Source organism: Mauremys mutica, chromosome 21 (assembly GCF_020497125.1).
Source record: "Mauremys mutica isolate MM-2020 ecotype Southern chromosome 21, ASM2049712v1, whole genome shotgun sequence".
Lineage (NCBI taxonomy): Eukaryota > Metazoa > Chordata > Testudines > Geoemydidae > Mauremys > Mauremys mutica.
In genome coordinates, this window is record NC_059092.1 from 9,649,892 (window position 1) to 9,664,546 (window position 14,655).

A 14,655-nucleotide genomic window follows, 5' to 3' on the forward strand; every position below is an offset into this window, starting at 1 on the left:
GTGTAGACAAGCCCTCAGATTTTAAGATGAGTAGGGACTATTATGATCATCAGTCTGACCTCTCACATAAGCCAGGGCACAGTTATGGGTGAGACAACTTTTCATTAGAAAGACATGCAATCTTGTTCTAAAAGACTTCAAGGGATGGAGAATCCACTGCATAACTTGGTAACTTGCTCCAATGCTTAATTTTCATCACTGTTAAAAATTTGCACCAAATTGAATGTTCAGCTTCCAGCCACTGGATCTTGTTATGTCTTCATTCTGCAAGATTTAAGATCCCTTCCTCTATTAGAAATCTCCTCTTGACATACAGGATAGAACCAGAAAACGAAAGTGACTAAAAGCTGACTATAAACAAGGATAACAGTTTATGTTGAATTTTTTTAATACCCTGTTTTTAAAAAAAAAATGCATGTGGCAAAATAATGCAAGAGTCACTTTGGATTTGAGTCAAACTTATATTATTTATAAAAAAAATTCGGGATTAGTTAAAAATGGAATGGATTTTGGAATTACTAAATCTAATGCTGGAATGAGGAAACCTGTAGCAACAGTGTATCTTCAGCGTAAGTTCCGTCTTATTGGCCGCTTTAGGAATCAGGACATAAAGGAAGTGGAAGAAGGAACATCCCACATCCACACAGCTCTCTGAAGAGGCAAGAAGGTGGAAAGTTTCCTGAGCCAGCAGGGAAAACAGCTTCTTCTTAGGGGTATCCACAAGGACATGAAGTTCTGGTAGAGACTGGGTTTATTCCTGAATCAGATTTACATTTGGGGTAGGAAGCTGCTTTAGTCCTAAAAATACTCTCCCCAACTATAAACAAAAGTGTAACTGACCGATCCATTTCCACTGTCAAAAATGAGTGAAATGCAAAAATAAAACCATCAACATAAATGATTAAAAGTAACCGAGATTTTAAACTTTTTTCAGTATTAATCTAAGACTGCCTTTATCTGTGTTGCTAGTGTTCTGCTTGCAAGAATGAGTCATTTTATATAGTTTCCTTTTACCATTCTTTATTTAATATTAAATGGTATTTTACTCCCTTCAAAATTAGGACTGCAAACATGGGCAATCTGATTAACAGACTGGAAAAGTGGACTAGTTTCACGGTAGATTCTGTATGGATTTCTGCCATCTTTGTAGCCGGTATACACAGTTTTTTGTATTGCTATAACCATCAGTCTGGAAAAATACATAGTTAATGTAGATCTGTAAAAGCAACAAAGAATCCTGTGGCACCTTATAGACTAACAGACGTTTTGCAGCATGAGCTTTCGTGGGTGAATACCCACTTCTTCAGATGCAAGAGTTAATGTAGTAACACCTGCCAGTGTGGATGCAGTTATACCAGGTTAAAGGTGTTTACATCAGTATCATTTTTAAGCAGTCAATGTTCAACATCTCTGCACTTCCTAAAACAGAAGTCCACTATAATATGAGAGTGCACACATGCAGGTCACCATAATTCCCTCGGCTGGAACTGCGAGCAGTTTATCAGTTGAATTCTGCATTGCTTATAACATTGTCCCCAAGAGCTGATTTGGTGATCTACGGCCAGAGTTCTGTCATGCTGTGCATGAGACAAAGGTCCAATTTTCAGTCCTGGTCCTGCTCACTGGGCCAGTGGGGACTGCAGCAGACGTAGCAGCAGCCTCAAAGGAACCGGATGGTAGAGGAGATATCTGGCATCACCCAAAAGCGAACCCCTCTGACCACTGAGGGGGTATGGGCAGGCTCCCCCTGGGCCTGAAGGAAGACAATGGGGATGCAAGTCTTGAACTATGGGAAGCACAAAGCAAGACACAAGGGACAGTCAGCACAGCAGCACTGATGTGGAGGGACAAGTCTTCTAATTAAAAACAAATTGCAACTTTCTGAGAAACAAAGCTGTGGGTATAATCTTACTGACTAAATGTCACCAACTCAACATGAACCAAGGCTATTAAAAAAATCCAGAACTACAACACCTGGCAATGAAATCTGTCAGTGGTACCCAGGGCACACTCGGCCCTACACACACACTTACATTTTCAAACACTGGCCTTTGGGGCAGGAATGGCCCTTTACTATATGTCTGTTTAGCGCCTAGCATAGTGGGCCCTCCAACTTAGGTAAGGCCTCCAGGCACCTTTGCAATGTAGGAGTTCTGCACCACCACCACCACCCCTCACCCACTGCGTAACAAGTATCACCCACATTTTGCTGAAGGGAAGCAGACACCAAGGGGTTAAATGACTTGTCCAAGACCACATAGTCAGTGGCAGCGATGGCTCTTTGGAGTTTCTAGCTCCCAGCTCAAAGCGTGCCAGCTCCTACACCTAGACACAAACCTAACGGGAATGCTGTTCATCCTAGATTGGCTCTCTCCCCTCCTACAACAGGATAATCCGTTTAGAAATCTGCATGAGTGTGTATGCATATGGTGCTAGAAGAAGTGAGGGAGAAATCAAGGGCTCAGAAAAGTGGAAGAACTGTGCAGCATGAAACACAGCAACAGAGGAGAGTATTTTAGATCAGCAATGGTACATCATAAAGCAATCCTAGGAACCAGTCATGTGTAAGCTGTCTGGGGCAGAGACCATCTTAGTCTGTTTGTACAGCAACACAAGGGGCTGGGCCTTCTGGGTGCTAATGTAAGAAATATATACTATGTACAAGAATTTTACCATGTGCAAGTGGTTAGCAAAGACTGAACTGTTTAGTATATCACGCTTTTTAAATAATATTTTTTGTTTTCCAAATGTAATATTTTTGTCTGACAAATATATGTTCTGTTATGACCTGGAGGAGTTTTAATTTTTTTCCACCGCCACTATTTTAAGTTAAACTGATACGTTTCAAAAATAAGTATCCAGGAGCTTTCATTTCTAAGCCAGAACGCGGTATCTTTTAAAACCCCTTTTCATTTTTAAAGATCTGTGACACGTGTTGTGCTGGGAAAAGGTGCTCGACAGATACCCCTGGAGAACAAAAGCCTGTTTATCCCAGGATAGGAATGGCACAAACACCGTGCAGCATTACCTCACCAACATACCTTACCCCTGACCCGATGGACCCACCCACTAGGAGTAAGCAAGCGTGGGCTCACACTAACCAACGTGTCTGTACCTAGGAAACAGTGTTTTGGGGAGCCCAACACACCCCCTATCTACACACACAAAAGAGCAAAGAATATTAAGAATCACTCATGTACCATATTGGTACAATATACAACCCCAGCCACTGAGAAATCAGCAACAGCCCACACCTAGCTAAACAGCCTCGGCTTTATTTCATGCTCGATGACTACTCAAAGATATGGAGGCACATAACTTTAGGAGCTATGGTGTTCACTGGACTGATCTGGCTGGTGAGAGGATAACTCAACAGTTATGGCTCATTCACTAATTGGACTCTGCTGAGACTGGCAACCAGGATGTCCATGCCAATGCTGTGCCAGTGTTTGCAATGTATATATTTACTTACTAGTAACTTCCAGGTCACTGAACTGTCAAGCACAGGCTGGAACTGAACTGGCAACCTGCAGGTAGAAGGCTGTATACGTTCTATTACCAGCGCTCTGAGCCATCCTGTCACCCTAGAACTCAATACTCCAACAACTGGCAGACAAGTTATTCTGAATCAAGAACTACCGTAAAGTGGCATAAAGTCCAGTCCGTCATATCTGTAATCCAATTGGCTAGGCAGAGGTCAGTATCAGACCAGCACTGACTATTTCACTCATCACCGCACAAGCGCCGCTGGTTCTCTGAGCAAAACAGCACTGCAGAATCAAGTTTCCTTTTGCTCATTTAGCTTAACATACATAGCCCCCCAAATCCTTTTTATAATCAGCAATGACAACTTATTCACAGTTTTCCCTAGTTAGGCACTGACCTCAAAAAACAAAAAACTATCGCCACACATCTATTGGGCTTGCTTGAGCAGCTTCTATGCCAATTCACATGCAGGGGGTCGGGGAGACAGAAGGGGGAAAATGGCATCTATTTTGTATGGTCATCCGGTCTGAATTCTTACAGATGCTACTTTGGCCCACTACAACAGATGTGGGTATAGCTCATACAGCTGTCACGTGACAGACTTCTCTTAATGAGGATTTCTAATACATTTTGCCAACACTGTCACATTTTAGACACACACGTTTGTTGCATACAGCTGTGACAGGCAAGCAGAACTGTGCTATTCGCTTTCAGATACTTCAAAAATGATCACCAGAACTATCACTTGTCCTGGGAAACAGGTTCTCAATCACAACGATCTCCACCCACCTCCAAAGCAACCAATGGCTGCAGATCTACGACCCTCCCTGAAACATTATCTAAACAGTCTCTTGCAGGCCCAAACGTTTCCTTAAGAGCCACATAGGCACCACTGCATCCTGGCTCTGCAGCTCCCTGCAGACGTGCCTGAGGCTTGGCATGCAGAGAAAGCCACTGAAATTAAAACTGCATCATGAGGAGGGGGGGGGGGGAAGCAATCCACGCAGCTTCAGCGTTTTGCTACATGCATCCCACAGCCGGTAGATTCTGCCTGAACACTGCTTTCATGCACCATCCGAACAGCTGATGGGATTGCAAGGTTCTGAGGAGCATGCAATAATGATGAAATGATTTCATAAACCCTTCAGAAGTCACAAACAGAAGCAAAAAAAAAAAAAAAAAGCATCATTCTCGAGGTGAGGCCAGAGTGCTGTAGCCTACCTGCAGGGGCTGCCTGGGTCGTCCATGACTCTAAGAGGCTCTTGTGGGTTTAGCTGTATTCCTGAACCCCTGCTTAACTGCTCAAACTCTGCCTTTTTCTACTCTAACCACTCAAAATGGAGGCACATGCAGCCCGAGCGCCCTCGGAGCGCGTTCACTGAGCTTGTGCTATGACCTAAGCCTGCACGCAGAACGCCGAAACTTCGCCCTCGGACTGACAGGACTGAGCATGTGCTGTGACCCTCCCTCCCTCCCTCCGCCACACACGGTCTCAGCCCGGCCGCTTCCGTAAATAAAGCGGCGAACAGGCTCCGCAGACCAAGCTAGTGTGCAGGGAAGTGGGGCCCTGGCTAGGGGGGGCTGAGACAGCCAACGCCTGGGAACAGGGCCGCTCAGGAGGACTCGCCGCTTATTTTTCGTCATTTATTTGATGGCGATTTTAGCGGGGGAGGTCTCTTTTCCATGCCACACGTGGGTAAGGTAATAAGCAAGGCTGGGCAAATCCACCCCTTCGCATTGGGTTTCCCTGCTCTGTTTTAAAAAATGATCTCCGCGAAAACGGTTACAGTCTAGATTTTAACCCATGTCAGGAACAGAGGCTTCTCGGCTTTAATCTACCATTGATTTGCCAGGAAATAAAAGTAGCAAGCTTCTGCCTCAAGCCTTTTAAATCATTTTCATTACGTGAGTACGGAGGTACTTTGTGCAGCTTGCTAGAGGATCCCAATATTAAACACCAGTAATACTTTGCACTTATATCAGCACATTGCTGATGAGGATCTCACACCACTTAGCAAAGGTGGCCAAGGGCTGGTCTACATTTGAGTTTTATAGGTATAACTATTTCCGTTAGAAGTGCTTTTCTTTTATTATTCAAAATGCTTGCTCTGGTAAAGCCCTAGTGTGGATTCAATTATGCTGGTATAAAGGTGCTTTATGCTGGGACTCCCTTCCTGGATGGCAATAGCTATACCTGTATAAAATGTCTTTAAAGCAGCATACCTGCATCCACACTTGGATTGGTTGTACCACTTTAGCTATACTGCAGGGGTGGGGAACCTACGGCCCACAGGCCAGATCCAGTCCACTGCTTCATTTTATCTGGCCCGAGGCAAGTCTCCGCATCGCAGGCCAGAAGCCCCGAGCCTCAGCATCACCTTCCCCCACGCGGTGCTGTGTGGCCCGCAAATGATTTTTTCTGTGGGTCAATGGCCTCTGATAGAAAAAAGGTTCCCCACCCCTGCTATACTGATATGCTGAAGCAGTACAAATTTTTAGTGTAGACAAAGCCTAACTTATTATCCCCATTTCATAGATGGGAAGATAGATGCACAGGTTAAACAAGATGCTTAAGATCATGCAGCACATTCAGTGGCAAAGTCAGAACTAGAACCTACATTTCCTGACCCCAAGTCTTTTGCACTCGCCCCTGCTACGTCTCTCCCTTGTGCCTTCCCAAAGGAATCAAAGCAGCATTTAACACTGTGTACAAACAGGAATCTTTTTCAACAATAACTGGAATGCATCTACCTTTGGGGACAGGGCAGCAGCAATCAGGAAATCAACCAGCACAGCACCCCATACAGCAGCCAAGGAAGAAGTAACAGGGGTTTTCCTCAGGAAATGTGGCACAGAGCCACTGAATTTTTAGCATCCAAGCAAGCCCAAAGAAAGTCAGTCATTAGGGCTTTAGCCAGAAGCCAGGCCTTACCCACACAGCGAGCCTCATGAAACTCAGTGTGTACACGCCTTGGAATAATAAAGGACTGAGATGACCCTGTGAGAATTTGACCCTGTAGTCCCAAGGAGTCTAGCCTAGTCCTTCCTATTGCAACCCTGCACCACAGAAGTTAACAGGAGTTTTACAATTGACTTCAATGGGTGCAGTACCATGTCCTTCAAGGGTTACACTGTTTATTTCACTTAAATTAAAACTACATGACTCTGCATCTCATTACACAATTTTATATGACTTGGTTAAAAAAGATTATACACTGATACAAAAATTCCAACTGCATATTTTTATACAGACTGCCCCAGACCCAGCCTACTGTGTTATCTCAAATCAAGAAACTATGACGGTCTTTTTACATTCCACATTTGAAAATAACTTTGAAATGAAAATCTGATGGAAAAATTCATTCGACTTTTAATATCTGAGTGGGGTCCTACCTGTAACTCCCAAAATATATTGTAAAGATCTGCAATTAATACTTTTGGGGAGATATCACCAAAATGTTTTGGTCTGGCTCTGCAGTAAGGATTTTGTTTAAATGCAGGTACCAGAGCTGGGCTGACATCAGTAGATGATGCTGATGCCCACCACTGGAGTAGTCTAAAAGTGAGAGAAATGGGGAACTTAGTTTGTACTCAGCTCTCTGTTGAACTTGACTAAAGAACATGTGCGAAATGGTTAAAGAACCAAGGTGGTAAAGGGTTGTTTGGTTTATTTGTTTTTTTTAAAGGATCTCAGGAATACACTGGAGTCTGATCAAAAACGATTTAAAATAGTGCTCTTTTAAGCATTTTAGCTACTGTAAAGATACATCCCATCAACTCAATTATATGTAAAAAAGTCAAAAGATCTGAGATGCAAAGCAAAAGTGCAACAAATATTTAAAACAAGATCATTTTAACAACTTTCCTGGATAATAGACTAGCAAAGGATAATTACCTAATATCTGCATCACAGTCTTTTCCTGGTGACTGCTTTCAAATACAAAGACCCTGGCCCCTCCCCCTTACCATTGCAATTTCACTCCCACTACTCCCAAGTTTTGTTTCAGGGCATCGATCCAGTTGCCATTCCAGACTGGCAGGCCCCTACGTATGTTTTGGAGGCTTTAATTTTTAAAAGGATAAAGAACACATACACCATAAACATCACTCCTTCAGAAAAGTTCCAAAGTCTTTATATTATCCTCATTTTACAGATGAAGAAACTGAGGCACAGAGACAAATGATTTAACACGGTCATACAGGAAGTCTGTGGCAGAGCCGGAAACAGATCCTAGAGCAGCGGTCTCCAACCATTTTACGCCCAAGATCACCTTTTGAATTTAAGGGCAACCCAGGATCTACCCCACCCCTTCTCCAAAGCCTCTGTCCACTCACTCGATCCCCCCCCCGCCCCAATCGCTTTCTCCCCCCATCCTCACTCACCGGGTTGGGGTTCAGGAGGGGGTGCCGGCTCTGGGCTGGGGCTGAGGGGTTTGCAGTGTGAGAAGAGGCTCTGGAGTGAGCCTGGGGCAGGGGGTTGGGGGCCAGGAGAGGGAGAGGGGTGCGAGTTCTGGGAAAGAGTTTGGGTGCAGGAGGGGGTGCAGGCTCTGGGAGGGAGTTTGGGTGCAGGAGGCGGCTCTGGGCTGGGGCAGAGTGTTGGGGAGCAGGAGGATGTACAGGGTGCCGGCTCTGGGAGGAGGGTCAGCGTTGGGGCTTGGGGTACAGGAGGGGGTTTGGGGTGCTGGCTTCAGGAGGGGACTCAGGGCTGGAGTATGGCCTCCCACTGGGCAGCACTTACCTCCGGCAGCTTTTGGTTGATGGTGCAGTGTGGCTGCCACTACGGCAGACTCCCTGCCTACCCCGGCCCCACGCTGCTCCCGGAAGGGGCCAATTTGCCCCTGTTGGGGGGGAGGGGGAAAACAAGGGGCACGTGGCTCTGCACGCTGCCCCTCTCTGCAAGCACTGCCCCTGTAGCTCCCATTGGCCGCAGCTCCCCGTTCCTGGCCAATGCTTGCAGGCAGAAGCAGTATGTGGAGAGAGACCCCTGCCTCCCCACCCACAGCATGAGGCCAGGGCCAGCAGGGAGCCTGCCTTAACGGCAGCCCTGCTACACCACCGGAGATTGCGATCGACTGGGAGATTCTCTAGGATCAACCAGTCGATTGCTATCAACCGGTTGGTGACCACTGTCCTAGAGGAATGACTCCTTGTCTGGGGCCTCCCCATCTGGCCTCCCTAAACCTGGATTACTTAAAGGGTCCAGGAAAGAACATGCCACACCAAGGACATGGCTTGCTTTAGTTTCTGCTCATGTCATTTTAACCTGCCTTGCCAAGAAGATCCTCAAGTTAGCTAACACCCGAACAGAACTTTGAATACATACAGTCCTACATACATGCTAAGTAATAATATTATGTTCAGTTATTGATCCGGGTATATAAAACGAACCCATTACCATTGTTTGTAAAGTGATCTGAGGTCCTCTGATAGGGGGTGCTATAAAAGGGGAAACAATTTATATTGTTCTACCAAACATGGAACGCTTTCATAAGCACTATCACAATTATTGTTCCTGTATGGCTGTCGTCCTCCTCCAGAGGCACAATGGCCCTGGTACATCAATGTAATTACACACATTCAGAATGCAACACAGCACCGATAGAGAAAAAAGGCAATTGCTGGCCTAGGGCTAACACTAGAGATGATAAGCACAACTCACTGGTTTTGAGCTGCTGCATCCTGAGAGCAAAAAGGTATGCGGTTCAGAGAGCTCTACCTCTTTCTCCACTTCATTTCTATGGGTGACAACAGCGCATGATTGCAGTAAAGACACATGGGCACATTCTGCTTGGGCCAAGACCCATGTCAAGCAAAAGCACTTCCCTGATGGCGGCAAAGAAGGTGGACATGAGAGACAGAAAGTCTTTCTTCTATGACGACCCTGGGTTAGAAACCCCAAGATGGTCCTCCTCTGCGTTTCGCCAGTCTGGAGAAAACCCCACTGAGCCGGAGGAGGAAAGGGGAGAGGTTGAAACTAACAAATAGGGAAGAGAGCTGGAGTTCCAGAAGCTTTAACTGGATAGGAGACAGCCAATCATACAGGGAGAGAAGGACACTAGGCTATTCAGAGGCAGGTTGGTGTAATTGTACTTTTATAATCATTTTAGAGTTGCAAGTAATATTGGGATCACTGAAAAGATGTGATCAATGGTTAAGAGGTCACAAGATGATCTACTGTAAATTGTCCCATTCGCAAGCAGGACGTTATGTTTATGACCCTATCTTGATAAGATGCTAAGCCCCCTCAATTCCCACAGACATCATGGAGGGGCGGGCACTCAGCACCTTGCAGGATTGTTTTTGTGCACACATGTATGGTGGGAAATCATCCTGTCCTCATTCAAAAACAGCTACTGAGTCTCTCTGTGCTTACCCAACTGGGAACGACTTTCCTTGTGCATTTTCTATGCCGTAATTAAATTGCCACCTCAATATTTCTTTTTACAAAGGCTTGGTGATTTATCATGTGCTGGAGGATTTGTTTTATTTAAAACACCTGGCACGCCACATACACAGTGACACAAAATACGAGCACTCATTTTAAGGCTCTGATGTGAAGCACAAAAGCAAGTAAATAAGAACCTAGGTGATCATTTCACCTTTCATACCTTCCACTGCACTACGCATTGTAATATTCATAGGGCCAGACACTATTCTGAGCCCCCAACACTAACCAGACTCAGAGTGAGTTAAGGAGGAAGACAAAGACAAAAGGAGTTTCTTTACTTTTGTCTCGTAACTCAGACTTTGAATGTTATTTTAAACGTAGTTGGTGTTGATTTTCCTTTTAAGAAGAATTTTCTGGAAAAGGGCATCAGTTATTAAACAACATCTCAGAGAATTCTATTTGGAAGTAATATATTGGCATTCATTTGAATTCTATATATTTACAAACAAAACTATTTCAATTCCTATCTTACAGGGCATTCTATTAGCACTATCAGATTCAGGATGGGTCTTTCAGACCAGGGTTACTGTATCAACGGAACTATTCTGATGCAAATATCAGAGAGAATATACAGAGTCCTTTCTATTTCACTGAAAGTTTGCACGGTCATGCTGAACAAAACTGCATTAGCTAGAATTTGGCTTCACAGCTCCTTCGAAAATCCCAGCCATAGCTCTTTACAACTTTGTACCCGTTGAACAGTTATTTTAATTGGATAAAGATAAATGATGATGATGATGTACGGTACTCTGTAGCAAAACACCTGAACCTCTGAAGTACCCTGCTAGCACATGTATCCATGTCACATGAAATTCAATGGTTTGGATGCCTAACTCCATTAGGCTCCTTTGAAATCCCATCCTATATATCTGCATAACTTCATGATCACTGCGCTGCTGTTAAAATAAGCAATTTCCTGGATCGGTTTCTCTTTCTCTCTCTCCACACACACACACACACACACACACACACACACACACACACACACACACAAACACACAAACACACAAACACACAAACACACAAACCTTCACTTGGTTTCTATGCTATGGATGCCCATACGATTCCCTAGGGAACATTGTAATGCCTTCCACGGTGACAAAGCCTTTCCAGCATAACAAGGAGGACATATACAACACTAACATCCCCTTCTACCTGACCCTTTCTTCATCCCCAATCCTCAAACACTAAAACACTACTCTACCACAAGCATAATTTTTAAGGTGAGAAGTGCCAAAAACTTCACGAAGTCCAACAGAAACTCTGATACTGCTAATCTATTTTACTTGACAGGTTCTGAAATACTATTACAATGGGTGGCACTATACAACCCTAAGGTAGATAATAAGGGTACAGTACCTTCATGAAAATTAAACAGTGCTTGCAACTTGCATGGCATGGAATCTAAATGGTTGTGCGTGTGTTAAACTGGGGATTTCAAATGTATTTTTAAAGTGCTAAAAGACCCAGCTCACATATTTACATATTCCATTGCTTATCTTTGTTTAGTGGATGCATCTTGACCATGTAAGACATGGGGGGAAGAGGCGGGGAGACGACGACTAATCAAATGTATTCAAGGCCACTCCCATATTCTGAAGCCACATCTACTTTAATGCTGCAGGGAAAATAACTACATTTAAATGAAGAAATATATGCAATGAATACACATTTGCCACAGTCATGCTCAGTAAGAAACAGTACAACTTAGCAATGTTTTTACAACAACTGACTTAAACTGGATTAAAAAGGAAACCTCGTAGAACTTCTAAAACTATCTTCCTCTCAATCCTACTCACTTTTCTTCAAAAATCTCTATGGGCTTCTCTTTGCTTTTCACATCAAATTCAAACTCTTGCCCTCCGCATAGAAGAACGTACAACTCCACTCCTACCTAACTCTCTGCTTTTCCTCTTACACACCCAATATTTGTGTTACAACCACATCTCCCTTCTTTCTGTATCGTTTTCACACTCTTCCCCTTATACTTGTAACTCCTTCCATCTCCTTGTTGGTGAAGAACCACCTTTTCCTCATTCAAATCCCTTTTTAAAAATCCTTCAATGTTAATCAGGTCCAGGTATTCCCTCCACCAATATATCACTACATTTCTGGCAATGAGATGCACAGAAGTGAACATACTATTCCAGATGCAGTTATACCAGAAGGATGAGAGTATCTATAACCTCCTTGCCTGCGACATACCGCACCACTTCAATGTATTCTTTCAGAGTTTCGCCAAAGTAGTCAGATTGTACCAGTCTGATGTGACTTACTCTAGCTACTCAAGTGAAATGGAAAACTGCACTTCAATCAGGAAAATGTAACAGCACATTGAAAAGTTCAGAAAGCAAATTCAGTTGGGATTTTTGCAGACTATTTGAATCCCAATTTATCTGCAGTAAACATTCCTTACTGGCCGATAAAACGTTGCATTTTCTATTGAGCTGTAGCTCAAGATAGTACAACATCATTTTCCAAAATCAGAAGCAAATGTGAAGTGTAAAAGGAGAGGAAAACAAAAAGACAAACACATCTCTGTTCATACTCTATAGAATGATGCCATAGAAAAATATCAGATTATCTATAATCAGATGGAATGAAAGTCACATCACTAAATATCTAGACAAAGATACAAGGATGCAAGACAAACTTATAGACTCATAGAAATGTGAAAGGGAACTCGAGAAGTCATTAAGTCCAGACCCCGGCACTGAGGAAGGACCAAGTAAACCTAGACTATCCCTGACAGATGTTTAACCTGTTCTTAAAAACCTTCCATGGTGGGGATTCCACAACCTCTATTGGAACCCTGTTCTAGAGCTAACTACCCTTAGTTAGAACATTTTCATAAATATCTAACCTAAATGTCCCTTGCTGTAGATCACGCTGATTAATTCTTGTCCTATCTTCATGGGACATGGAGAACAATCAATCAATCAATCATTGTCTTTAGAACAGCTCTTAACATATTTGAAGATTTATCAGGTCCCCCCTCAGTCTTCTTTTCTCAGGTCTAAACTTGCCCAGGTTGGTTGGTTGTTTAAAGCTTTCTGCATAGGTCCAGTTTTCTAAAACTTATCATTTTTGTTGCGCTCTTCTGGACTATCTCCACTTTGTCCACATCTTTCTTAAGCTGTGGCGCCCAGCATTGGTTACAGTACTCCAGCTGAGGCCTCACCAGTGCCAAATAGAGTGGGACAACTACCTCTCATGTCTTGCACGTAAGACTCCTGTTAATACATCCCAAAATGATATTAGTCTTCTAATAACAGCATCACACTGACTCATGTTTAATCTGTGATCCACTGTAACCCTCAGAACCTTTTCAGCAATACTTCCATCTAGCCAGTTGTAGTTAGAACATAAGAACAGTCAGATCAAAGGTCCATCTAGCCCAGTATCCTATCTGCCAACAGTGGCCAATGCCAAGTGCCCCAGAGCGAATGAACAGAACAGGTAATGATCAAGTGATCCATCCCGTTGCCCATTCCTACCTTCTGCATTTGATTGTGCATTTGCTTTTTTTCTAACATACTTTGCACTTGTCTTTATTGAATTTCATCTTGGTGATTTCAGGCCAATTCTCCACTTTGTCTCACTCTACTAGGGACTGATGATGCCTCAGCTGCAGTAGTGTGTCCAATTCTGGGCATCACACTTTAGAAAAAATGGACAAACTGGAGAGAGTGCAGAGCAGAGCAACAAGAATGACAAAGCGTTTAGAAAAGCTGACCTATGAGGATGCAAGACAAACTTATAGACTCATAGAAATGTGGAAGGGAACTCGAGAAGTCATTAAGTCCAGACCCCTGCACTGGGCGTATTTAGTTTTTGAGAAAAGAAAATGAGGGCGGGGGATCTGGCAAGAGTCTTCAAATATGTTAAGGGTCGTTATAAAGAGAACGATGATTGATTGTCTCCATGTTCACTGAAGGCAGAACAAGAATTGATCAGTTTAATCTTCAGCAAGGGAGATTTCGGTTAGATATTAATGAAAATGTTCTGACTCTAAGGGTAGTTAAGCTCTAGAACAGGGTTCCTATGGAGGCTGTGGAATTCCCACCATGGAAGGTTTTTAAGAACAGGTTAGCCTACCCCTGTCAGGGATGGTTTAGATCAGGGGTCAGCAACCTATGGCACAGAAGCTGATTTTCAGTGGCACTCTGCTGCCGGCCTGGGGTTCTGTCTGCCAGCCCCGCTCAGCCTGGCCTGCCTGGATGGACGGAACCCCAGGCTGGCAGCGGGCTGAGCGAGGTCGGCGTCGGGGACCCCAGCTGGCAGGGGCCAGCGGACGGAACCCCAGAGCAGCAGCGGGCTGAGCGGCTCAACCTGCTGCTGGCCTGGGGTCCCAGCCACCGGCCCTGCTCAGCCCGCTGCCAGTCTGGGGTTCCATCTGCCGGCCCCTGTACATGTAAAATGTATTACTGGCATGCGAAACCTTCAATTACAGTGAATAAATGAAGACTGGGCACACCACTTCTGAAAGGTTGCCGACCCCTGGTTTAGATGTACTTGGTCCTGTTTCAACACAGAGGGTTGGACTAGATGACTTCTCAAGGTTTCTCAACCCAACATTTTTATTATTCTAATACTCGTTTGCGTCTTAACATCACAAAGCAATTGTGGACGCACATAAAAACTAAGAGCTCTGCAAGCAAAGAGAAAATATGTTGGGTCTCTAAATACACCATACTCCAATCTCTCCCTGTTTCTGTTTT

At 44.1% G+C, this 14,655-nt stretch overlaps 1 protein-coding gene across 10 annotated transcripts in view; it reads right to left on the bottom strand.

Annotated features, from left to right (window-relative positions):
- RERE (arginine-glutamic acid dipeptide repeats) overlaps nt 1-14,655 on the bottom strand; it is a 449,440-nt gene that overhangs the window by 204,497 nt on the left and 230,288 nt on the right. The window contains exon 1 of one of the 10 annotated variants that reach the window (XM_044996659.1): nt 4,708-4,831. The exons of the other annotated variants lie outside the window; for them this stretch is intronic. Within the exon in view, the coding sequence (XP_044852594.1) occupies nt 4,708-4,733 (26 nt within the window). The 5' untranslated portion in view covers nt 4,734-4,831. Of the gene's footprint in view, nt 1-4,707; nt 4,832-14,655 lie in introns of those variants that run through there. 10 annotated transcript variants of the gene reach the window in all.